This window comes from Hemicordylus capensis, chromosome 6 (genome assembly GCF_027244095.1).
Source record: "Hemicordylus capensis ecotype Gifberg chromosome 6, rHemCap1.1.pri, whole genome shotgun sequence".
Lineage (NCBI taxonomy): Eukaryota > Metazoa > Chordata > Lepidosauria > Squamata > Cordylidae > Hemicordylus > Hemicordylus capensis.
This window is the reverse complement of record NC_069662.1, coordinates 170839048-170864349: the sequence shown is the minus strand read 5'-3', so window position 1 is coordinate 170864349 and position 25302 is coordinate 170839048. Positions and strand designations below refer to the sequence as shown.

The following is a 25302-nucleotide window of genomic DNA, read 5'->3' as shown; positions in this document are numbered from 1 at the left end:
CATCCGGATCCGCCCAGTGGCCCACAGAGGCCTCTGAGGAGCCCACGCTCTGCCCGCCCACCCCCTCCCAGGGGGCTGGCCTTGGTTCCTGCCCGGAGTCTTCTTCCTTGGGACTCTGGCCCAGCTGCTGCCTGCAACAAAGCATCGCCGTAGCAGCTGACCCAGAAAAAGCACCTCCTCCGTGAATCAGACGGCCTCCTCTGGTCTGAAAGGGTCCTCAGTCTCAAGCGTGCAGTGTCTACTTCCAAGGGAGAGGCCAGCCACAGCCGCTGATGGGGCTGGAGAGAGTCAGTTGCTCTCCCACTGCTCAGCGGAAGAGAGTTGCTGCTTTGAAAGGGGCCCCTTTGCTCACTTGGCAGGGGGTGACCTCACCCCCGGCCCGGCCCACCGCTGCTCTTTGCTAGGGACCGTCTGCCGGGCAGGATGCCCCCCCGGCCCCCCCCCGCCTCTTCTCATTCTTCTCCTGACCTGCACACAGCTAATTAGCTGGTGTGCCGCGTTGTGCCCAGGGGCCAGTGGTCCTGAGTGGCGCTGGGTCCCGTGGACTGGTGGAGGGCAGCCCGTGGGCCAGCTGCCCTCCAGGGAGCATCTGCCGCCAAAGGCAGGCCAGGAGCTTCTTGCTGCTTCACTTGAGCCCGGGGCTGGCTGCTGCTCCTCTGGTCAGGGGCTGGCTGGGCCTCGGAAGGGCCACAGCAGCAGCAGCAGCAGCAGCAGGACCCAGAGCACGCGCCCCCCCCCCAGCACATCTGCCTCTAAGAAAACAGTCCTTTGGTTCCTCCCATCCCTGGAAGCCAGCGCCCTTTCTCTGCTTCTCCCCTGGCATCTGTGCCCCCCCCCCGGGTGTCCGTCTTCCCCGTTCAGGACCCACAAAGGCTCCTCCTGAGGCCTGGAGTTGCTGCGTGTGGCGGGACGCAGAAGGCCTGGCTGGGCTGCGTCTGGGCGAGGGGCCAGGGGGGTCCCCGAGCCCCTCCTCGTCGGCTCCTTCCGGGGTGCCCTGGAGCCACCTGGAGACCGGCAGCAGGGTGGCCAGCCACGGGGGCCGGGGCTGACAGCTGCTGGGCGGCAGTCACAGGGGGGCCACTCCAGCCTGGCTCGTGCCTTGAGGAGGAGGGGGGGGCTCTTGGGTGCTGCCCTCGCCCGGGCTCAGACCACCCTGGGGGCAGCCGCCGATGCCGGAGTAGCCGATTAGCCCAGGTGGCCAATGCTACGGGCCCCGCACGGCTGAGGCGCCTGCCTCCCTGTCTTGCAGAGCAGCCGGCAATCTCTGCAGCCAGGCACTGCTGCTGGCTCGGCAAGCTGATAATAAGCGGCTCCCCAGGCATTGAAAGGGCTGCTTTGCAGAAGCCATCAGTGGCGCATGCCGGCCAAGGGCTCCCTTCCCGCGTCCTGCCTGCTCTCGCTCTGCTGCTGCTCTGCTGAGCACACCCTCTTAGTTCAAAGAGGAGGCATCATTTCCCAATCATTCATTCATATTTCCAAAAGGAAGCAAAGATGGAGGGGGATGTTTTGTGACCCGGGGAGGTAGCTGGCATTTATGTGTTAATACTTATGTGTATTTTTTTAATCTGGGGCCCCTTCAAAATATATGCTACGGGCCCTGCACTCGTTTAATCCGGCCCTGGCAGCCGCTGCTCCTATCGGGCTGGCCCCATCCTCACGCCACACTCCCTTCCTCTCCCCCCCCCCCCACAGAAGCTACAAGATGCGCTTCAACAGCATCTCTCAGTCGGACCCGCTTGTGACCTCCTGGAAGAAGAAGAAGCGCAGAGAGTCCAGCAACACAGACAGCGCCGGAGCCCTGGGGACCCTCCGGTAGGCCGGGCAGGGGCTGGCGGGGGGGGGGGGGCTGAGCACTGCCTGCCCGGACACCTGGGTTCGGCCAGCTGGGGAAAGGGGCTGAGTGGGGCACGGAGCGCTGGGACCTGCCGTGGCCCTCCAGACAGTCCGGCGGACCCTCGGGGTTTCCTCCGAAATGGCCACCCTGGTTTCTCTCCTCTTTATTGGGCATCGACCTGGAGATCCACAGCTCTCTTGCTCTCCTGTGTTTCTCCCGTGTTTTAATTTGTGCTGAAATGCTATTTCACCAACATTTTAGAGATACTAAAATATTTCTGGAAAAGTTCTTAAATGGAGTGGGCGGGAGGCGAGGGGGAGAGGCATTTTAGCACAAGTTTAAAAACTGATTTTAAAAACGTGGACTTTCTGGTCAGAGTTGTCTTAGCAACATGTTTCACTCCCCTCTCCCTGAATTTGCACTAAAACACATTTTAACAGAAGGCTAAAAAATGTGTTAGTGCAAATTCTTTATTATTTGCATTATTATTATTATTATTTCTTGTTTACACAGTCAGACAGGTGTTATTGACTGGTTTGTTTTATCCAGACATCAAGTCCTTCCCAAGGACCTGGGATGGCTGAATTTTATTGTCAATGGTTATAGATATTGTCGCAAAATATAGGCTGTTCCCATTAAAGCTGCTTTTTGTAATTGGCTGATGGTGATTTCTGTGGCCCCTCTGGTGTTGAGGTGCTCTTCAAGGTCTTTTGGGACTGCACCCAGGGCGCCAATTACCACTGGGATTATTTGGGTCTTTTTCTGCCACAGCCTTTCAATTTCAATTTGTAGGTCTTTGTATTTGGTGATTTTTTTCTATTTATTTTTCTTCTATTCTGCTATCCCCTGGTATTGCTATGGTGATTATTTTGACTTGCTTTTCTTTCTTCTCTACTACAGTTATATCTGGTGTATTGTGCGGCAGATGTTTGTCTGTTTGTAGTTGGAAGTCCCATAATATTTTTACATCTTCATTTTCAACAACTTTTTCAATTTTATGGTCCCACCAATGTTTGGCTACAGGTAGCTTGTATTTTTTGCAGATGTCCCAGTGTATCATCCCTGCTACCTTGTCATGCCTTTCTTTGTAGTCAGTCTGTGCAATCTTTTTACAACAGCTGATTAGGTGGTCCACGGTTCCATCTGCTTCTTTACAAAGGCGGCACTTGCTGTTTGTTGTTGACTTTTCTGCTTTTGCTCTTATTGCATTTGTTCTTAGTGCCTGTTCTTGTGCAGCCAGTATTAAACCCTCTGTTTCTTTCTTCAAGTTGCCATTCTTAAGCCATTGCCAGGTCTTGGTGATGTCTGATTTTCCACTTATATTGTGCAAATATTGACCATGCAGGGGCTTATTTTTCCATTTTTCTGCTCGGTTCTTGACTTGTTCTTTCTTGTAGGCCTGCTTTCTTTCATTGGTGTTGAATAGTTTTGCGTTCTTGACCATTCTAAGTGCATCTTCTTCACTGTCCCTTATATATTCTTCAAGGCCTCTTTTCTCCTCCTCTGCTGTTTGATGGACTTGCAGCATTCCTCTTCCACCTGAGCTGCGAGGGAGGTAGAGCCTATCTACATCACTGCAGGGATGCAGAGCATGACTGATGGTCATGATTTTCCTGGTCTTATGATCCAGCGTCTCTAGCTCTGCCTGGGTCCAGTCTATTATTCCTGCAGTGTATCTGATAACAGGTATAGCCCAGGTGTTTATGGCTTGTATGATGTTCCCGCCATTGAGTTTGGACTTGAGGATTTTTCTGACTCTCCTGATGTATTCACTTCCAATTTTTCTTTTAACTTCAGTGTGTGCGATGTTATCAGCCTGGAGAATGCCCAAGTATTTGTAATGTTCTTTCTCTTCCAGGTCCTTGATCTTGCTCCCATTGGGCAGTTCTATTCCTTCTGTTTTTCTTATTTTTCCTCTGTTCATTATTAATGCAGCACACTTGTCTAGTCCAAACTCCATTGCTATATCGCTACTGAATATGCAGACAGTGTTTAGCAGTGATTTGATTTCTGACTGGGACTTTCCATACAACTTCAGATCGTCCATGTACAGCAGATGGTTTATTTTACTGGATGTTTTAGATGTTTGGTATCCGAGGCCTGTTTTCTTTAGTATTTGTGAAAGTGGGGTCATGGCGATTACAAACAATAGAGGGGATAGTGAGTCCCCTTGGAAAATGCCTCTTCTAATGCTAACCTGTCCAAGTGCCTCGCCATTGATTGTTAACTGTGTACTCCACCTGCTCATTGCTTTTTAAATAAATATCTGAACGTTTTTGCTGACACCAGTTGTTTCTAAACATTTTAGTATCCATGTGTGAGGCAATGAATCGAAGGCTTTCTTGTAGTCAATCCATGCAACACTTAGATTTGTTTTTCTTCTCTTGCAATTTTCTAAAATCATTTTGTCAATCAGCACCTGGTCTTTTGTGCCTCTGGTGTTCAGGCAATTTCCTTTCTGTTCAACTGGAAGCTGTTTGTTAGTTAATAAGTGTTGCATCACTTCATCTGCTATTATTCCAGTTAATAATTTGAACATGGTTGGCAGGCAGATTATCGGTCTATAATTACTTGGAACTGCACCTTTTGCTGGGTCTTTCATGATGAGATGAGTTTTCCCAGTTGTTAGCCATTGTTCAATATCACCTCCTTGCAAAATGTGATTGAACTGTTTTGATAGTTGTTTATGAAGGCTTGTTAGGTGTTTAAGCCAAAAGCCAAGCAGTTGATCGTCACCTGGCACAGTCCAATTTTTAATTTTCTTTGCTCTTTCACTTATTAATTCAGGTGTTTTTATTAGATCTTGCATTTGTTGCTTACATTTTTTGACCTCTTTCATCCAGCCTGCTTTTTAATTATAATCTATTGGATTGTCCCATAATTTCCCCCAGAATTGCACTGTTTCTTCTTTATTTGGTGTTTCTAGGTTTCTTGCAGTTTCTTCTTCTGTGCTTTGGTAGAAACGTCTCTGATTCGACTGGAATTGGAGATTCTGCCTGTGTTGTGTAATTCTGGCTTCATATCTGCTAATCTTCTTTGACACTGCTGTTATTTGCTGCTTTATTATTTCCAGGACTTCTCTAATTTTCCTTGAATTTAGGTGGTATTTTTGGATCAGATAGTGTTTGGTGTTTTCATTCTTCAGCTTTTTGTCTTTCATATCTTTCAATTTACTAGCATCTGATCTAAGCCTGGAGATTTTACTTTCTAATCTAATCTTCCATTTAGGTGATGTACTGCTTTCTTTTTTGACAGGTCCATTGATCTTATATCCAAGCTCTTTTGTTGTTATTGTTGCTGCACTGTACATTAGTTGGTTTGTTTCTTGCAAATTATTGGTTGTTATTTCTGCAAGTGCAGCATTTATATCTTTTAATGCCTGAGCAAGTTGTTTTTTGGCAACTGTTTACAGAGCTGGAAGTTGAACCCTGGTAGTTGTTTGGTTCATGTGCTCAGTTATTTTTTGCTTTAGTTCTTGTTGCTTTTCTGTTAAACGGCATTCGGGTTTTTGAGGTGAAGGCAAAGGGGAGGTGGTGGTTGTTGTTGTTGTTGTTGTTATTATTATTATTATTAATTTTTATTGCTATACCGCTCTTCCAAAAATGGCTCAGGGCAGTTTACAAAGAGAGATAACAAACAAATAAGATGGCTCCATGTCCCCAAAGGGCTCACATTCTAAAAAGAAACATCAGATAGACACCAGCAACAGTCACTGGAGGGATGCTGTGCTGCGGGTGGAGAGGGCCAGTTACTCTCCCCCTGCTAAATAAAGAAAATCACCATGGTAAAAGGTGCCTCTTTGTCCAGTTAGCAGGGAGTTACGATTAAGTCCAGGGTTGACTTAATGGCGTGTCGTGAGAGAGCAAGAGGAGCTTCTCCACCTCTGGCCTCTCCCTGCCAGGCAGCAGTTCAGACACCTCCCTTGCGCGCTCCCTCAGGAGGCCTCTGTATTTCTGTTTCCTGAACTCACAGGGCCCGAGTGCTTTAGCCCTCCCCTGCCCCTTGATCCTCTTAGTGGGGAGACTTGAGCTCGGGGCTCCAAATGCAAAGTCGGCTCTTTACTCACTCGTGGCTGGTCCTAATTAGGAGAGCTGGTCTTGTGGTAGCAAACGTGACTTGGCCCCTTAGCTAAGCAGGGTCCACCCTGGTTGCATATGAATGGGAGACTAGAAGTGTGAGCAGCACTGGAAGAGATTCCCCTCAGGGGATGGAGCCGTTCTGGGAAGAGCAGAAGTTCCTTCCCTGGCATGTCCAAGACTGGGCTGAGAGAGACTCCTGCCTGCAACCTTGGAGAAGCTGCTGCCAGTTTGGGTAGACAATGCTGAGTTAGATGGACCAAAGGTCTGCCTCAGTATATGGCAGCTTCCTATGTTCCTAACAAACCGGGGTGGGGTGGGGGCACCAAAGGAGGCAGCTCAGGTTGCTCCTCTCCCCCACTCCCGCTGTGCCTGAGAGCTGGGCTGCCTGCAGGCTGGCCATTTGTCTGGTCAAGCTTTGTGGTTAAGTGGCAGAGCAGGAGAGAGAGGAGTTGCCCGCACTGCTGCTGGGAAGCAGAGACTGTTGCACCTCCTTCTGTGCACGCACGCACCCCGGCTCATTAGGCTGCCCTGCTACTGCCTTTACCCCCTGGACCGCTCTGTTGCCCCCATAGACCAAGCAGAGGGGCCAGCCCCCCAGCTGAGCTGGCCAAGACTCTGTTGTGCTGGAGGGCTGGGAGAAGAGCTGCCCAGCTAGTTCCTCCTTCCAGGGAGGCAGGCCTGGGGGGCCTTTTGACCAAGGGTCTCTCTTGCTGCTGCTCCTAGCCGACTCCTTAGGGAGGCCCCACTCGGCTGCCCCCTCTCCCCCTACAAGGGGATGTCAGCCGCCTCCTGCCTCTGGCTTTCAGGGTTCAGCTGGAGAGGGGCTCCCCGGCGCTCCTCCGAGAGAGAGCCGGCCTCCCTGCAGCCGGAGCCTGGCTACCTCCTGGCCGGCCCTCCCTGTGCCCCAGTGATATTCCGGCCCTGCCCCACATCATGTCTTTGCTGCTCCTCTCGGCCATCCCTTCCAGGCTCACAGAGGATCCAGCTCCACCCCCCCCTCCGCTTCCTCCTCTCTTTCACACCCTCCTCCTGCCCAGGATGGGAGAGGCCTGCCCGAGCAGAGGCGGTGAAGCTCCGGCGTTCTCGTCCCCAGTGAGCTGTGCTCGGATGACGGCAGGTCTGCCTAGCCCCAGGCGGAGGAGGGCTGGCCAGAGTCCCGAAGGGGCCGCTGGGGGTGATTCCTGGCAGGCTGAGTGATCTTGTCCAAGGGGTTCTCTGTGGTCAAAGGGTGACCTCTGCCCCCAACTCTTGGGATGGGGCAGGTTTGAAAATCCCGTGAACAGGCTGGCCTGGCCTTAATAACCACTGGGATGAACACATGTCTGCATCCGTTTCATTGACAAGACCGGACAAAGACGGCCTGCCCTGCCCCAGCCCTCCTGAGAGGCCGCCTTCCCCCCACGCTGCTCACCCTCCCCTTCTCCCCAGGTTCTCTGTCTTTGGGCTGGGCTCCCGTGCTTATCCGCACTTCTGCGCCTTCGCCCATGCGGTGGACACGCGCCTGGAGGAGCTGGGGGGCGAGCGGATCCTCCCCATGGGGGAGGGGGACGAGCTCTGCGGCCAAGAAGAGGCCTTCCGCATCTGGGCCAGGAACGTCTTCCAGGTTGTATGCCGGGTGGGGGTGGGGGGGTGGTTTTCCGGGGGGGGCGGCGGGGGCGGCAGGGGCTTATTGCAGAGCCAGAGGCATGGTGCTGTGGGGCACGCTCCCTCTGCTGGGTCACGGCAGTGGCTCACTTGGCTCGGCCTCTGTTGGGCCGCAAGCAAGGGGGAGAGTTTGCGCCCAGGAGGCAGGCTGCCTGCCCGAGCTTTTGCAGGCAGAGGAGGAGGAGGAGGAGGGAGATCTCTGGGTTTTCACACAGCGCATAATTAATCTTTGGAGTTCGCTGCCGCAGGATGTGGTGACAGCCACCAGCCTGGATGGCTTTAAGGGGGGCTTAGACAAATCCATGGAGGACAGGTCTATCAGCGGCTACTAGTCTGGTGGCTGTGGGCCACCTCCAGCCTCAGAGGCAGGATGCCTCTCAATCCCAGTGGCAGGGGAGCAGCAGCAGCAGCAGGAGAGAGGGCCTGCCCTCACCCCCTGCCTGTGGGCTTCTCGGAGGCCTCTGGTGGGCCACCACTGTGGGAAACAGGATGCGGGACTGGATGGGCCTCCTTGGGGGCCTGACCCAGCAGGGCTGTTCTTACGATGAACTGAAGTTGAACAGCCAAGACTTCTGTCGGGGGGAGCATGAACATGCTGCCTGTGCCCAGAACTCTTGCCCGGTCCAGGTTTGGCTGCAGGGCGCTGGAGCCACCTGGTGGCCAGATGAGCAAAAGCTCTCACTGCTGAGAGGGTGAGGGAGGGGGCTTCCCTTCGGCTCTCTTGGTCCTCTCAACTCTTGTCTGGCAGCCTGGGGGGGGGAGGAGGAGGAAGAAAAGAGGAGGAGGAGGAGGAGGAAGAAAAGAGGAGGAGGAGTAGAGGAGGAAAGGAGGAAAGGATGCGGCGGCGGCCTTCCACCCCATCAGTGTTCCCTCTCTCAGGGCTTCCCAGATGTTGTTGACTACAATGCCCAGAATCCCCAGCTGTAATGGCTTTTGCTTGGAGATTATGGGAGTTGCAGTCAACAACATCTGGGAAGCCCTGTGAGGGGGAGCCTGCCCCCCCCGCCCCGCCCCCATGTGGGCCCCCTGCTCTGCCTGCCTTTCCTCCCCACCTGCTGGGTGCAGGAGGCCCGGCTCGCCCCCTGGCAGCATCTCTCCAGGCAGGGTGGGGAGAGCCCCTTGGAGGGTTAGGGTGACGGCACTGAGCCCGAAGCTGCGCCCAGCGGCTGGCCCCGTGGCAGGGGCTCCCTCCCCCTCCTCTGAAGCACCGTCTCTCCTCCGTAGGCCGCCTGCAACTCCTTCTGTCTGGAGGCGGAGGCTGCTGCCGCGGCCACGGAGGTCTTCAGCACCCGCTGCAGCTGGAAGCGCCACCGGCACCGCCTGCAGAGCCACCCCGGCACGCTGGACCTGCTGTCAGGTAGCTGGCCCCAGGCGGCCTCCTGCGGGGCCGGTGAGGTCCGTTTCCTGCCCCAGCGCCCCTGCAGGGGTCCTGATCTTGCAAGCCACTCCCCCCCCCACCGCTGTGGGCTTGGCCACCCAGCCACTCCAGGATCCCCATGTCCCCAGAGGCGCAGGTGCGGGGGGGGTGTCTTCCCATGGGGAGTTAATGTCTAAACAGAGGATGGGGGGTCACCCCTGTCCAGATGCCAGGCTGGCCTTGTGGTCTGAAAGCCCAGGTGCCCAACTCCAGGTGTATGGGGCAGGAACCCTGCCGAAGGGGGATTGCTCCATGCTGAGGAAAAGGCACTCTGTATGTACTCAGAGGCAATCACGTTAGGACTCCCCCTCCTTCACTTGTCCCAAGAATCAGACCTGGCCTTGAACGCCAATTGTGTGGTTGAGTCGTGGCTGCAGCCCCCCCCCTTGCCCCTGGAGACCCTCCCCACTGGGAAATGGCTATTTCAAGAGGGCCTCTGAGCTTGCCCTGTGGATCTCTCTCCCCACACCAGGTCTGACCCACGTGCACAACCGCAAGGTGTTTCCCTGCCACGCCCTCTCTGTGCAGAACCTGCAGAGCCCGGAATCCAGGTGAGTGTCTCCACGAGAATGCTGGCCCCTCTCCTGCCTCCAGAGGTAAAGAGGGCAGGGATGCTGGGTGGGGGGGGGGTGCTTGGCCCAGCGGCATCCTTTGGGCTGACCCCATCACCTGGCTAGCAGGCAGGACTGGCAGGCTTTGGCTTCTCTCTCTCTCCTTCTTGCTCCCAGATGGGAGGGCTTTTTTTGGGGGGGGGGGAAGGACGCTGAAGAGTTCAACACAACTCGCCTGCAAAAGGCAGTGGCCACAAATAGCAATCTGGCAACTGGGGCCCATCTCCTCCTCTCGCTGTCGCCGACATAGACCGCAGGTCCCTGAAGGGCACAGCTGGGATGGGTTCCATCCTCCTCGGTACGCAGCAGCTTGCTCTCTGGAGCCCAGCTGACGGCACTAACCGTGAATGGCAGGCAGGGCAAGGGAGAAGCATCTTCCGCCATGGCCTGGAACTCTCTCCCCCCTGCCTTTGGACTGTGACCCCGCTCGGACCAAGGCGGAGGGGCAGAGAGACAGTGGCGTCAAGGCAGAGGCGGCTGCACGGGGGGGGGCCTGGTTTGGGAGCCTGTGGAGCACCCCTTTCTTGGCTGCCCCCAGTGCCTATATGTTGATTGAGTCCCAGTTTCAAACCACTAAGCCAATATTGCTGAGGCACGATCGGTCTCTAGAACTCCTGCCAAAGGGGCCAGGACTGCTGCCTCCCTGAGAACCTGAAGGGCGGGGAAGAGACTCTGAAGGGGAGAGGCCAGGCCCACCAACCTGCCCTCCTGGCCTGCCCCCCAGCCCCTCCCTTTCACGGGGGAGGCACATGGTGCTGCGGCGTCCAGGGTAACATCTCTGTTTTATGAGACCTGCATTGACCTGATTATTTATTTATCTGGTAGATTTATATACCACCCCATACAAAAAAGTCCCTGGGCAGTTCACAATATAAAACCATTAAAACCTTAACATAATGAAAACAATTTAAAATACAACAAGACCTCTAAAACCGAAGCATTAAAACTACAGACTAAAAGCCTGACTAAACAGGTATGTTTTTAAAGGTAAAGTGTGCCGTCGATTTCGACTCCTGGTGCCCACAGAGGCCTGTGGTTTTCTTTGGCAGAACACAGGAAGGAGTTTCTCATGGCCTCCTCCCGTGCAGTAGGAGATGATGCCTTTCAGCATCTTTCTATATTGTTGCTGCACTGCCCGATATAGTACCAGAGGGGATTTTAGGGCTTTCTTAAAAACATTCAGAGAAGGGGAAACTCTAATTCTGATCGGAGGTGCATTCCAGAGTCCCGGGGCAACTCTAGAAAAGGCCCGGTTTGGAGTTGCCACCAACTGAGCTGGTGGCAACCCCAACCAGACCTCCTCAGATGATCTTAACAGGCAGTGGGGTTGATGAGGAAGGAGGTGCTCTCTTAAATATCTCAGACCAAGCCGTTTAGGGCTTTATAGGTAATAAACATAACTTTGTATTTTGCCCGGAAACCTATTGGTAGCCAGCGTAAAGGCAAAGTGTGACATGGAATCGGTGTCGACTCCTGGCGCCCACAGAGGCCGGTGGTTGTCTTGGGTAGAATACAGGAGGGGTTGACCAGCGCCTCCTCCCACTCAGTATGAGACGATGCCTTTCAGCACCTTCCGATATGGTTGCTGCCCTGGTGCTCACAGCAGGCAGGAGAACTCCTAATTCCTGTCTCTCCACAAAAGGCGCCACACGTGGGTTCCTCCTCCTCGTGAGCCCCGCTGGGCACTGTTGGCAGTGTCACCCAGGAGGTGGATGCTGACTTCAGAGTAGTCCTCTGCAGCTCCCCTCCCCCGTTCCACAAGGTCCACATCTTGCTTTTGCAGCCCCAGTTGGGCAGCCGAGCCTGGTTGCTGGTGTGCGGGGCTGCTTCAGATCCACAGGACTAAGCACGTGTTGTGCGCACGTTCCCTCCCGCCTCTCCTTGCCCTGGGCAGGAGGCCGCTCTGCCTTGCTGCTGCTGCTGCTGCTGGGTCCTGACCGCTCTTCTCCCTGTGCAGCCGGTCCACCATCCTCGTGAAGCTGCAGACAGGAGGTCAGCCCGAGCTGGGCTACCAGCCAGGAGACCACGTGGGCCTCTTCCCCGCCAACCGCACGCAGCTGGTGCAGGGGCTGCTGGAGCGCGTTGAGGACCCACCTGCTGCCCATGAGATGGTGGCTGTGGAGACCTTGGAGGCAGGGACTGATGGTGAGTGTGCGGCTGCCGTGCCGGGTGGGGGGTTGCCAGGGGCGCTGGGGGAGGGGGCAGCAGGGTCGCCTCCAGGGGCCCGTGCTGGGATTTCCTCTTCCTAGGCTTCAGCCACCAGGTAGAAGCTGGACCGCCTTGCCCCCAAAATCCACGCATTCATTTACATACCTGCCTAATACATGGTGAAGACATAAGAGTTGGCAGACCCCTTAAAATATATATATCAGCCTCAGCATTAAGTTAATCTTAACTGCATTTATTTTACCCCAAATACTCCAAGGAATCCTCAACGACAGATCCAAATCAATTTTCATTTGTGCCAAAAATGTCACAAAAGGTAGATTAACTAAATGGGAAAGCTTTCTAGAGATTACAATACCAAGAGAAATAAAAGAATCTGGGCACCATCTGAAGTTCCAACCCCTATAATTGCCAACTTTATCATTAGAACTTAAAGACATCAAGTCAGATTAATCGCAGTTTATAAGATTATCAAACCTTTGGAACAAGGAAATAAGATGAGGGTGCAAAACCTCTGGCTTATCAATAAAACAAACATCTGTGCACCAAACCAATTTATATGCAACCCCACCTAATGTAAGATCCTTAATAATTTTGGCTTTTCTGATAACACAAGCCAAAGGTTCAAGAGAAGGGGATAAAGGGCATCCCTGACAGGTCCTAATCAAACTTAATTAAAGGGGACAATACTTCATGAGTGATACATGTGAGTATGGAGCCATGTATTATCTATCTATCTATCTATCTATCTATCTATCTATCTATCTATCTATCTATCTGATTAAGTGCCGTCTAGTCAGTGTTGACTCTTAGCAACCACATAGATAGATTCTCTCCAGAATGATCTGTCTTTAACTCGGCCTTTAAGGTCTCTCAGTGGTGCATTCATTGCTGTCACGATCAACCTTGCTGCTGGTCATATTCTTCTTCTCTTTCCTTCCGCTTTCCCAGCATTATGGACTTTTCAAGGGAGCTGAGTTTTCACATAATGTGTCTGTATGATCGTTTGAGCCTGCTTTATTTGTGCCTCGAGAGAACGTTCTGGGTTGCTTTGTTCTATGATCCATTGGTCTGTTCTCCTGGCTGTCCATGGTATCCTCAAAAGTCTTCTCCAGCACCCAAGTTCAAAAGTGCCAATACTTTTTCTGTCTTGCTTCTTCAAAGTCCAGCTTTCACACCCATAGAGAGTCACGGGAAAAACCATTGTCTGAATGAGTCTAATCTTTGTAGCTATACCTTTGTAGGTATAGACACGTCACGGCATCTAAATATTGTTTCCAAGGCCTTCATTGCAACCCTACCAAGTGCTAGTCTGCGGTGTATTGCTTGACTGCTGGATCCTTGACTGTTGCCGGTCGATCCTGAAAGGCAGAAACTATCCGCCACTTCAGTGTCCTCATGATCAGTTCTGAGGCTGGTTGCTGTACCCGTTGTCATTAGTTGCCTTGACTTTCATTACTAGAGCTTGCAGATCATCAGATCCAGCTTCTCTCCGTATATGTTCAGCATATAAATTGAATAAATAAGGAGAAAGTAGACAGCCTTGCAGGCGCAGAGCCTGACTGCCAGCGGCCTGCGTCTGACATCAGATGAGAGGGCATGGTCTGGCTCACGAGCGGAGCCCCGTGGCTCTGTTTGGGAGGGTGTGTCAGGCTGGCGCTGGGTTCGCAGCGTCAGCCATTTAACTCCCGAAGGGGCCACGCGGCCCCTTCGGGAGCTAGTCTGGGGCTGGGGCTGCGTTTGAAGCACAGAATGAATGTGAGTGCCAGCCATGAATGCAGCGCCAGCCATTTAACTCTTGAAGGGGCCACACGGCCCCTTCGGGAGTTAGATTTGGGCTGGCGCTGCATTCACAGCACGGCCAGGAGTGGCAGGGAAGAGCCGCTCCTGGCCGCGCCACAAACGCAGCGGCCATTTAACTCCCTGCTCAGGAGCGAAACCAGGACACCACCACCCCACCCGACATCAGACACGGTGTGTGTGTGTCGGGACCGCGAGGCGCGGCCCCGGATTGGGCACAGCCTGGCTTCTTTGAACCCGTTGGCCCAATGGTGGCTCGGCCCCTGCAGCCTTGTCTTACTCCTTTGCCAATCTGGAAGCGGACGGTTTCACCATGTTCCGTCTGGACTGTGGCTTCCTGTCCTGTGCATAGGTTTCTCAGGAGAACAATGAGATGTTCTGGGACGCCCATTTTCCTAAGGGTATTACACAACTTTTGCCATCTTAAAGTTTTATTGATTTTTACAATATCTTAGCAATCAAGTTACACTTAATTAAGTAAATTAAGACTTCCTGCTTACTAGTCTGCGCGGTTCTTGTTAACTATACATATAAGCCATTGCTATAATATTACAAAACACATATACTCCACCTTACAATTCAATTTTACCCTACCCCAACCTGCTGTGATACTAAATTTCAAACCCTGCTGAAAGGTCCATGTTAGAAAAATAGTTCTTTAAGTGAAGTAAGAAAGGTTCCCAATCTTCTTTAAAACATTCCAAGTTTTCGTCCCTTATAAGTGTTGTAAGTTTTGCCATCTCCACATATTCCAGAATTTTTATCAACCAGTCTTCTTTTAGTCCAGAAACTATAATTTCCAAAGCTAGCACCCTACCTTCTACATCTTTAAAAATCAACTTGGGTTCAAATTGTTGCTTCACATAAAGCACTACCCGTCTTTTCTTTCCTTTTTTTTTTTTGGTCAGAGGAAACAAATTCTTGCCCCAAGGCCTTATTAACCAAATATTTTCTATCTTCTTTTCTAATATGTGTCTCCTGTAAGCATATAATGTCCAAATTTTGCTTTTTAAGAAAATGAAAATTTGTTGCCCTTTTGGTTCTATTATTTAAGCCATTGACATTCCATGAGACTATTTTGTGATCCGTTTTGACTAATTGGAATTATGTGTTGAAGGCACCGGGTGTTCTGGAGTTAAAGTCTTTCGTATTTACGTCAAAAATCTTGCGCTTTGAGGAGCTCTGTAAACCTGTTCCTTTTCCCTTTATAAAAAAAGGAGACCCCTTCAGCCACTTCCCATCTGAAACTTATTCCATTGGTGTTTAAGGCATCTGTTAAAAATTTATAATCCTCACGTTTCCTTAAGATCCTGGATGGTATTTCTTTCAAAACTTTAACCTGTTGGCCTTCAATAGTAAGGGCTTTAGCAAAATGTGCTTGTAGTATCTGCTCTGTGATTGATTTGGATTTAAATTGAACCATAGAATCTCTTGGTAGCTTGTTCGTTGTGGCATATACAGAATTTACACGAAAAGCTGAATCAATCTGGTTATCCATCTCTTCGCTTGAGGTTCTCAAAAGAAGTGCAAGTTCCTCCCTAAGCACTTTTCTGATATCTTGCCCAGCTTTTTCTGGGATTCCTCTAAACCTCAGAAAGCACTCTTTTTGTCTCAATTCTAGCAAAGCTATCTGGTCTAGTAATTCTTCCCTAATCTCTTAATGATCCCAGGTCTTGCTCCAAAGTTTCTACCCTTCTTTTAAATTCTTCATTGTCATCAGCTAATTTTTTCACTGTCTCCTCAATATTTGATGTTCTCTTATTCAGTGTGTGTATGTCCTAACTTAGTTGTTGCAAGGGTATTACACAACTTGACATGGTCTACGCAATCAAAGGCTTTTCAATAAAGCACATGTTGCCTTCTTTCTGGTATTCTTTGGCTTTCTCAATTATCCAGGGTGCATTGGCAGTGATGCCTCTTGTTCCTCGACCTTTTCTGAAACCAGCTTGAACATCCAGCAGTTCCTTTTCCACATAGTGCTCTAATCTGCGTTGGATGATCCTGAGCATTATTTTGCTAGCATGTGAAATTAAGGATATTGTGTGATGGTTTGCGCAATCTGTTAAGTCTCCTTTCTTTGGTATGGGTAGGTAGACTGACCTCTTCCAATCTGTTGGCCACTGTATCATTCTCCAAATTTGCTGGCATAGTATGGTTAGAGCCTTGACTGATTCTTCTTCTGTTGCCTGCCATATTTCTGTAGCTATTCCATCAATTCCTGTAGCCGTCCAACTTGGTAATGACTGGAGTGCTGATCTAACTTCATCTTTCCATACTAGAGGTTATTGCAAGTAGGGAATATCTTCTACAGGATCTTGGAGGTTGATGTCCCTGCTGTACAGATTTTTAGTATACTTCTTCCATCTCATAGGAACATAGGAAGCTGCCATATACTAAGTCAGACCATTGGTCTATCTAGCTCAGTATTGTCTGCACAAACTGACAGTGGCTTCTTCAAGATTGCAGGCAGGAGTCTCGCTCAGCCCTGTCTTGGAGATGCTGCCAGGGAGGGAACTTGAAACGTTCTACTTTTCCCAGATCAGCTCCATCCCCTAAGAGGAATATCTTACGGTGCTCACACTTCTAGTCTCCCATTCTTATACAACCAGGGCGGACCTTGCTTTGCTAAGGGGACAAGTCATGCTTGCCACCACAGGACCAGATCTCTGTTTGATCTTATCTAATATAGATATAGATACATATTTATATATATCTCCAACCAAAGAAACTCTGAGGAAATTCAATCCTAACTAAGACCTGCTGCAAGAACCCAAAATGAACCACATCAAACTCTTTCCCTGCATCTAAAGAACTAAGAACACTGAATCATGTTTATCCAAAGACAGAGACAGATATAGCTATCAATAACCTTATATGATCCGATCCTTGGTGACCACGTATAAATCCTGATGGAGTAGGATCAATAACAGGAGGAAGCACAGTGTGATCTCCACACCAACATGGCTGTCAGTATCTTAGCATCCATGTTTAACAGGGAAGCCAGTCTATAACTAGAGCATAAAGCAGATTTTTCCCTGATTTTTTTTTCTGACTCGTTTCCCATAGGAAATGAAGGTGTAGCAAGATCTTGTGTTGGCTGTGATAGATCTGCACCTGCTGTGAAAAAAAAGTTTCCTCAGCTACTGATATGTATTTACTATACAACTTAGAATGGAATTACACCAGAGCCAATCCAGTCCAAAATGGCTTTCAGAATGGAGAGAGGTTCTGACAGGATGCTTCAAGGAGCCTTTGGGCTGAACAAAGGCCTATTTCACCACAGATTCCTTGACTGGGGGGGAAGAAAGTGCCCCCCCACCCGCCTACCCACCTCTCTGATGTGCTGTCCCTACACACATGCATGCATGCCCCACTCTCTGGATCAAGGCTGGCCAGAGGGAGGGAGACTCTGCCCCATGGCTCTTTGGTCTCTCGCACTTCTTTGCAGGCCCGAGGAGCGTGTGGGTGCCCGACCCCCGCCTGCCCCCCTGCACGCTGCGCCAAGCGCTCACTTTCTTCTTGGACATCACAACGCCCCCTAGCCCCCAGCTGCTCCAGCTCCTGGCCACTCTGGCGGAAGACCCGGCCGAGAAGGAGCAGCTCCAGCGTCTCAGCCAGGTAGGACCCGGAGGGCTTCCTTCAGCTGCAATGCGGGCAGCAGGCGGGCAGGCGGTGTGTGTGTGGGGGGGGCACAGGCATGCTGGCTGGGCTGGGCTGGGCTGGGCTGGGCTTTGGGGTGTGGCGGGGTCACATCCTGCTTGGGCCTTGCTCCATCTCGCACAAAGCCAGCTGCAGCCCCTAGAAGAGAGTTCACAAATGATAGAAGGCCGGGGGTGGGGGCAGGGGGGGCAGGCAAAGTTTCCTGCCCTGGGCTGGTTCCCTCCACTGAGTGGACTAGTCACTAGAGGACCTTCCAGATGCTTTCCAGCTATAAATGCTATGAGGAAGTGGAGGCAAATATGCCTGCCTGCCTCCCTTCTTCACAGCGGGGCTCACCCAGACTCAAACTGATTGGCAGGAGATGTGGATGGGCAAAGGAAGCCCCTCTTCACACAGCACATCATTAATCTGTGGAATGTGCTGCCCCAAGATGTGGTGGTGGCCGCTGGTCTGGGTGGCTGGAAGGAGGATCAGGCCAGCGCCCAAGCGGGGGCTGCCTCCAGGCTCCGAGAGAGCAAGGGTGGCAGAGGGGCCAGGTCTTCGTCTCCTGCCAGGGGAGGGGGCTTCTCTCTGGGCTGGTCCCCACCACGCTCTCTCTGCCCCATGCAAGGATTCTCACAACTACGAGGAGTGGAAATGGTTCCGGTGCCCGACGATGCTGGAGGTGCTGGAGGAGTTCCCCTCTGTCCCGCTGCCCGCCTCGCTGCTCCTCAGCCAGCTGCCCCTGCTGCAGCCACGCTACTACTCGGTCAGCTCGGCGCCCGACGCCCACCCCCAGCAGATGCACCTCACCGTGGCCGTGCTGCACTACCACAGCGAGAGTGAGTGAGTGGGGGGGGGTGTTGAAGTGCAGCCTGATGGGAAGGGGCAGGACAGGGCCCCACAGCAGCGGGGTGAGAGCAGGGCATGCCCAGCAGCCTGCAAAGGGGTGTGTGTGTAAGCTATAAAAGGGGAGAAGACTTCCTTCAGAAAATGGAAATCCTGCTCAAATGAAGAGAATAGGAAGGAACATGAACTCTGGCAAAAGAAATGGAAGGAGACAATAACGGATGCAAAGAGAGTTTGAGGAGCATGTAGTGTCAAGGGAAATAACAAAAAATTATTTATATATCAGAAGAAGGAAACCTGCCAGACAGGCGGTTGGTCTGTTAGATGATAAGGGAGTGAAAGGGATTATTAAGGATGAGAAGGAGATTGCAGAGAAGCTGAATGAGTTCTTTGCATCTCTCTTCATGGCAGAGGATACTGACCATATACCCTCTCCAGAATTGAGCTTTTCTGGTTTAGCGGCTGAGGAACTGGGCCAATTTGAGAAGAGAAGATGTTCTAAACTGTCTTGAAAAGCTAAAAATTAACAAATTGCCAGGGCCAGATGGCATCTACCCAAGAGTTCTGAAGGAACTCCAATGTGAAATTGCCAATCTCCTAGCAAAAATATATAACTGGTCCCTACAATCAGGCTCTGTACCAGAGGACTGGAAAGTAGCCAATGTGACTCTGGTTTTCAAAGAGGGATCTAGGGGGGATCTGGGAAATTACAGACTGGTCAGCTTAACTTCCGTGCCGGGTAAATGGATGGAAAGCATACTTAAGGACAAAATTGTTAAGCGTATAGAAGAGCAGGCCTTGTTGAAGGAGAACCAGCATGGCTTCTGCAAGGGCAAGTCTTGCCACACTAACCTTTTGGAGTTTTGGGGTGTTTCAACAGGCATGTGGATACAGGTGATACTTGGACCTCCCCAAAACTTTTGATAAAGTTCCCCACCAAAGGCTCTTGAGTAAATTTAGCAGTCATGGAATAAGGGGACAGGTTCATGTGTGTATTGGTAACTGGTTGAAGGACAAGAAATGGAGAGCAGGAATAAATGGACAGTTTTCACAGTGGAAGGAGGTAGCTAGTGGGGTCCCCCCAGGGATCAGTATTGGGACCAGTGCTCTTTAATTCATTCATAAATGATCTAGAAGTTGGGGTAAGCAGCAAAGTAGCCAAATTTGCAGATGACACTAAACTATTTAGGATAGTGAAATCCACAATGGATTGTGAGGAACTCCAAAAGGATCTCTCCAAATTGAGGGAGTGGGCAACAAAATGGCAAATGCGCTTCAATGTAAGCAAGTGTCAAGTGATGCACATTGGGGAGAAAAACACCAACTTCACATATACGCTGATGGGTTCTGAGCTGTCGGTGACTGACCAGGAGAAGGATCTTGGGGTTGTGGTGGACAGATCATTAAAAATGTCATCACAGTGCACGGCATCTGTGAAAAAAGCTAATCCCATGCAAGAAATCATTAGGAGGGGGATTGAAAATAAAAATGCTAATATTATAATGCCCTTATACAAATCTATTGTGCGGCCACATCTGGAGTACTGCGTACAGCTTTGGTCACCATATCTTAAGAAGGACATTGTAGAACTGGAGAAGGTGCAGAAGAGGGCAACCGAGATGATCAGGGGCCCAGATCACCTTCATTTTGAGGCTAGGCTACAGCATCTGGGGCTCTTTAACTTGGAAAAGAGGCGACTAAGGGGAGACATGATTGAAGTGTATACAATTATGCATGGAGTGGAGAGGGTCGACAGAGAGAGATTTTCCTCCCTCTCACACAACACTAGAACCAGGAGTCACCCCATGAAACTGAAGGTCAGGAAATGTAGGACCAACAAGTGGAAGTACTTTTTAATTTATGTAATTATCTGCCATGGGATGTGGTGACGGCTTTAAAAGGGGTTTAGACAGATGAATAGAAGGCAGGTTTCTCAATGGCTACTAATCTGGAGGCTGTGGGCCACCTCCAGCCTCAGAGGCACGATGCCTCCCAGTCCCAGTTGCAGGGAAGCAACAGCAGGAGAGGGGGCATGCACATACCTCTTGCCTGTAGGCTTCTCGGAGGCATCTGGTGGTCCACTGTGGGGAAAAAGGGTGCTGGACTAGATGGGCTTCCTTGGGCCTGATCCAGCAGTGCTGTTCTTATGTCTCCCATTGTGCCTACAGACGGAAAGGGACCCCTACACTATGGTGTCTGTTCAACGTGGCTTTCTCAGCTGGCACCGGGAGAGATGGTGCCAGCCTTTGTCCGAGGGTAAGGAGCCCAGGAATGGGGGCTGGGTGGGGGGGCAGTTGGACTGGAGCAGAAAGCAAAGTGGCACTCCTGAAGTGGCCCCTTGGGATGGCTGAGGGGCACCCAATGCAGCCTTCGGTTTGGGTGCATTGCTCTTGGGGAAGAGGACCCCACTGCCAGCATGCTCTCTTCCTGGGCTGGAAGGTGCCACGACCAGCAGGCCCCGCAGTGGTCCCAGCAAGGGGGCCTCCGTCTCACTGCACTCCTTGATGGCACTTGTGGAGCTGACCCGAACGGGGCAGGGCCAGTGCCTAGGGAGGCCGCCTTTGCCGTGGGGGGCCAGAGGCAGCTTTCTGCTCCAGGCTGGCCCAGCCGCCGACTTGCAGCTTGTCATGTAGCCAGGCAGGGAGGCGTGAATCCCAGGCGTGGAGACGGGTGTTCATTCCGGGGTGTAGCAGCCCCACCTTGTTCAAGGGGCCGAGGTTGGCTTTCCTCCTCAAGGCGGCTGCTCTGTCATGGGACCATATCCCGTAGCGAGGGCTGGGGCAGTGCATGATGGGGTCTGTCGCCTCTGGAAGGGGCCCATGTCTCTGTGGCCTGAATGCATCCCATTGCAGGCAGAATCTCTGTCTCTGCAGACAACTGCTGTGAGCGTGCTCAGTGCAAGGAGCGGGAGGCTTCTGAGTGCTTTGGCACCGGCGCGGGGCTTGCAGACAGGCACGAGCCTGGGACGCTGTGGGGCTGCTTTCACCATTTCAAGGGGGGTTGGAGGCGCCCAGACTGTGTGCGCATCCAACCTCGCTGCTTACATACAGTGCAGTGAGCCACCCCCCCAAGAGGGACGTGAGCAGGCTGGCTTCTCTGTGGCACGTGCCCGTCCGAGCATGGAGGGGGACCCCGGGGCCAATAGGTCTTTGGGTGCTCTCCGGTAGCGGCTCTTCCTAGCCAGGTGGGGTGGGGGAGTGGCACCCACGAGGACGCGGATGCCTCTGCTTCCCAGCAGCAGCTTGGCTTGCTCTCCTTTCCCGTGCTGCCCGCAGGCTGCCCATTTGTCAGGTAGAGCTGTGCAGTTCACCTTGGGCGGGGCGGGGGAGAGAGGAGCCACCTGAGCTGCCGCTAGGAAGCAGAGGCAGCTGTGCCTCCTTCGCTGCCCCTGGAGAGCACCCAAAGGACTCTGGGCGCCCCTTGGCGCGTGTGTTCTCTCTCCCCTGCTGCTTCCAGAGGCCCAAGTCCCAGGCGCTGGCAGGTGCTCCACAGGTATGAGGCTAGGAGGGAAGCCGGGGCTGTCCCTCCCTGCCCGCCAGCCGGCATCCCCGGCCCTGTCGACTGCAGGGCTTGCCAGATGCCGGGAAGAGGGCCGGAGGCGGCTGGGTCTGCTGCTGCTGCCGCCTGGTCCAGAAGGGCTGCCCAGAAGGGAGCTTCCTTGGGCCTGGGGCCGAGAGCGTCCTCGGTCTGGTTGGCTCCAGGCGTGGACTTGGGAGAGGGGGAGGGAGAGGGAGGAGGAATGCCTCTGTGCTTGGGGCTGGAGCAGCAGCTGCTTTCCCCTGAGCAATGACACCCAGAAGACGGGCCACCAAGGCAGTGGCTGGCCGGCTCCCAGAAGCTGCTCCTGCACTGGCTGGCAGCCCGACCCGGTCATGGGAGGGCTCTGCTGCTGCCGCTGCCCGAAAGACAAGTGTGCCTCTGCCCCACACAGGGCCCCCAACTTCCACCTGCCGCAGAACCCCACTGCCCCCTGCATCCTGGTGGGACCTGGCACTGGCATAGCCCCCTTCCGGAGCTTCTGGCAGCAACGGCTGCACGACATGGAGACCAAAGGTGGGTTGCCCTGGCCCGGGCTCGAGCCACGGGTGCTGGGGGTTGGGGCCAGGGGGGCTGCAAGCCCTGGCTGCCCTCTGCCCTTGTGCCCCCTGTCCAGGCCTGCCGCCCAGTGAGATGACGCTGGTCTTTGGCTGCCGCAGTTCTTGCCACGACCACATCTTCAAGGAGGAGGTCCAGGAGGCCCAGCAGAGAGGAGCCCTCAGCCAGGTCCTCACGGGCTTCTCCCGCGACCCAGCCTACCCCAAGGTGAGGAGGGGGGAGCGTGGCTCGGGTCCTTGCCCCACTGGGCCCAGGGAGGGGGCTGCGCCACGGCCAGGCCAGAGGGGTGGGGCTCCCTCCCGGGCCGGTCCCAGCTGCCAGGTGGAGACCAGCAGGCCTTTCCCACCCGCCGCGACCCCTGGGCTGAGCCCGCCTCCAGCCTCCGGGGCTCAGCCCTGGCTTTCCCACCCGGCCCCAGCCAACTGTGTCATGCCCCCCCCCTTCCCGCCCCAGACCTACGTCCAGGACTTGCTGAGGATGCAGCTGGCTGCCTACGTCTGGGAGGCGCTGTGCCAGCAGGAGGGCCACATGTACATCTGCGGGGACGTCACCATGGCGACCGAAGTCAAGCAGGCTGTCCAGCAGATCCTGGCCAAGGAAGGGAGCTGGACGCTCCAGGAGGCCGGAGACCTGATCAGCCAGCTCCAGGTGAGGGCGGCGCGGGAGGGAGTGCCTCCACGGGGCAGCTGGCTCCAAGGGTGGAGGGGACCCCGGGCAGGCAAGCCGGCTGGCACTGCGATACTCCACGCCCGGCGCCTGCCCATCGCTTCAGGGCCGGGCGTGAAGCCAGGGGGCGGATGGAGCTGCCTCCCAGCATCTGCTGCTGTGCGGTTGGAAGGGGGCGGATGCCGGCACTGGGGGCAGCGGAGACTGCAAGCGGTGAATTGGGGCCCTCCTCTGCAGCCGCATGAGGAGCCAGAGCAGCCTGGCGGAAAGCCGCCTCTTCCCCACAAGCGGGGAATCCGCACAGCCGCGAGGAGGCTGGGCTTGCCCTGGCTGGCTTCTGGCACAACCAGCAGCCCTCCCAGGCCAATTGGATGCCAACCCCAATAACAAACGGGGGGCTCGTTGTTGTTTTTGTGCGAGTATTTGTGCACATCCACCCTTCTGCCTGCCTGCCTGCCTGGGAAAGAAGACTGAGGCAGTCTAAGCTCCGTCGCCAGGAGCCCCTTCCTCACTTTCACTTTGACTGCCCGCAATATGGCTGGCAGGCGGAACGGCCAAATCCAGGGGGCGGCGCAGGTGGCCTCAAAATGGCGCAGCCATTTTGAGAGCCCCTCTGCCGGCCATTAATGGTCTGTGAGAAAAGGGGGGGGGGGAGAAAAAGGGGGGGGGATACAGAAGCAAAATCCCCCCAACAGAGGAGAGCTGGTCTGGTGGGAGCAAGCCTGACTGGTCCCCTTAGCTCAGCAGGGTCCACCGTGGATGCATATGAAAGGGAGACTAGAAGTGTGAGCAGCTCTGGAAGAGATTCCCCTCAGTCAGGGGGTGGGGCCGCCACTCTGGGGAGAGCAGCAGGTCCCAAGTTCCCTCCCTGGCAGCAGCACCTCCAAGAGAGGGCTGAGAGAGACTCCTGCCTGCAACCCTGGAGAAGCCGCTGCCAGTCTGAGTAGACAATACTGAGTGAGAGGGACGGAGGGTCTGACTCAGTATGTGACAGCTTCTTATGTTCCTATGTTACTGTTGGTTATGCTTTCTTAGGCACGGAAAAGGGTGAAAGTGCACAAAGACTCTTACCCACCCACCCCCATAAAAATAAAATAAAATACAAGTCGAGCAGAAACTCAGCTACCAGCTGCCCAATGGTGAAACACAGTTTTAAAAAAACAAAGAAACCCCGAAGGACCCAGCTCAACATGTGCGGCATATTCTTCGGGGTGCCCCCTTAGCCAAAGCTCCAGCAAAAAACCACAGGCATTGGCATCCAATTGGGCGCACTGTGGGTCCCACATGCACCCACTGATGGGGCTAGGAATGAAGGGGAGTTGTGCAGGCCGCGGGGCGGGGGGGGGGATTCCAGGTGGTGGTGGGAGGTGGGGAGATGAAGCCCCCAGTTCTTCCACCCCATATGAATGGAACAAAGCTCAGAGAGGGCGTCTGGGGGGGGGCAGCCTGGAGCTGGTGTTGACCTCCTCCTCCCCCCACCTGCCTGCCCGCCCACGTGGAGGGAGGCTCCTCTCCCCTTCTGCTGGGGATGGGGCCCGGAGGTGGCCAGTCCCCAGGCGCCAGCGCTGAGCCTCCCCCCGTCTCTCCCCCAGGACCAGAACCGCTTCCACGAGGACATCTTTGGCCTGACGTTCCGCACCCAGGAGGTGGCCTCGCGCATCCGCTGCCAGTCCTTCTCCTCCCAGCAGAGCCTGCGGGGAGCAGCGCCCTGAGCAGCCCCCCCCCCCGGCCCCCTCACTGCCACTCTGGGGCTGCAAGGAGGGCAGCCTCAGTAAAGCCTCCCTGCCTCTTGGATACAACACGCTCTCCTGCCTCTTTTCGCCTGTCTCGGCGCGGGGGTAGCAAGCTCCAGCCGCCGTTTAGGGTGGGGTTGGGGAGGATGCCAGGGGGCCCTGCCGAGGGGGAGGGGGCCCTGTGGTGGGGAGGGGCCGGGCTCAGGAGGCCTGGGCTGCTGCCCAGCGGGTTCAGGCAGCAACCCTCCCCCTGACATGAGCTGCACGGGGGCGAGGGGGGGCGAGGGGGGGCCAGGCGGCTTCCTCCTGCGAGGCGGGCCTTGAGGAGCGCACGGGAGACGCTGGGCAGAGGGAGCTTGGGAGGGGGCAGCGGACTGAAGGGGCCGCCCTTCTCCCCGCGGGGAAACCACCCTGACCCTGAGCAGGGCCACGTGTGGCTCCTGGGCATGTCTGAGGGGAAGGAGGGGCTTGGGCGGGGCACCCCCCCCCGGCCTTTGGCTGGGCCCCTCCACGTGGGGAGGCAGCCCTCGCTTCCTCCCTCCCGCTGCCTGTGCCCACCTCACTGGCGGCGGCGGGGGGAGGCGCTTGTTTCTACCCCCAAGTGACCCCACACCATGCAGTGACACGGTGTCAGTCAGCACGTTGCCCGCGGCTGAAACAGGCACGAGGCGGGAAGCAACGGTTCTGCCTGCCTGGCAGAGAAGCCCCCCCCCCAAGACCTTTCACCCCACATCCCTCCCTCCCCCCACTGTTCCAACACATATGGGGA

The 25302-nt window shown here is 54.1% G+C and overlaps 1 protein-coding gene across 1 annotated transcript in view; it reads left to right on the top strand.

Annotated features, from left to right (window-relative positions):
- The window catches only part of NOS3 (nitric oxide synthase 3), a 54312-nt gene extending 29713 nt beyond the window's left edge, over window positions 1-24599 (top strand). Inside the window, exons 16-27 of the mRNA XM_053260362.1 lie at window positions 1693-1812; window positions 7342-7516; window positions 8782-8914; window positions 9447-9525; window positions 11543-11730; window positions 17000-17169; window positions 17822-18032; window positions 20208-20295; window positions 21971-22092; window positions 22193-22341; window positions 22588-22782; window positions 24393-24599. Coding sequence (XP_053116337.1) covers window positions 1693-1812; window positions 7342-7516; window positions 8782-8914; window positions 9447-9525; window positions 11543-11730; window positions 17000-17169; window positions 17822-18032; window positions 20208-20295; window positions 21971-22092; window positions 22193-22341; window positions 22588-22782; window positions 24393-24512 — 1750 coding nt within the window. The 3' untranslated portion in view covers window positions 24513-24599. The remainder of the gene's footprint in view (window positions 1-1692; window positions 1813-7341; window positions 7517-8781; window positions 8915-9446; window positions 9526-11542; window positions 11731-16999; window positions 17170-17821; window positions 18033-20207; window positions 20296-21970; window positions 22093-22192; window positions 22342-22587; window positions 22783-24392) is intronic.
- Window positions 24600-25302: the final 703 nt, after the last annotated feature.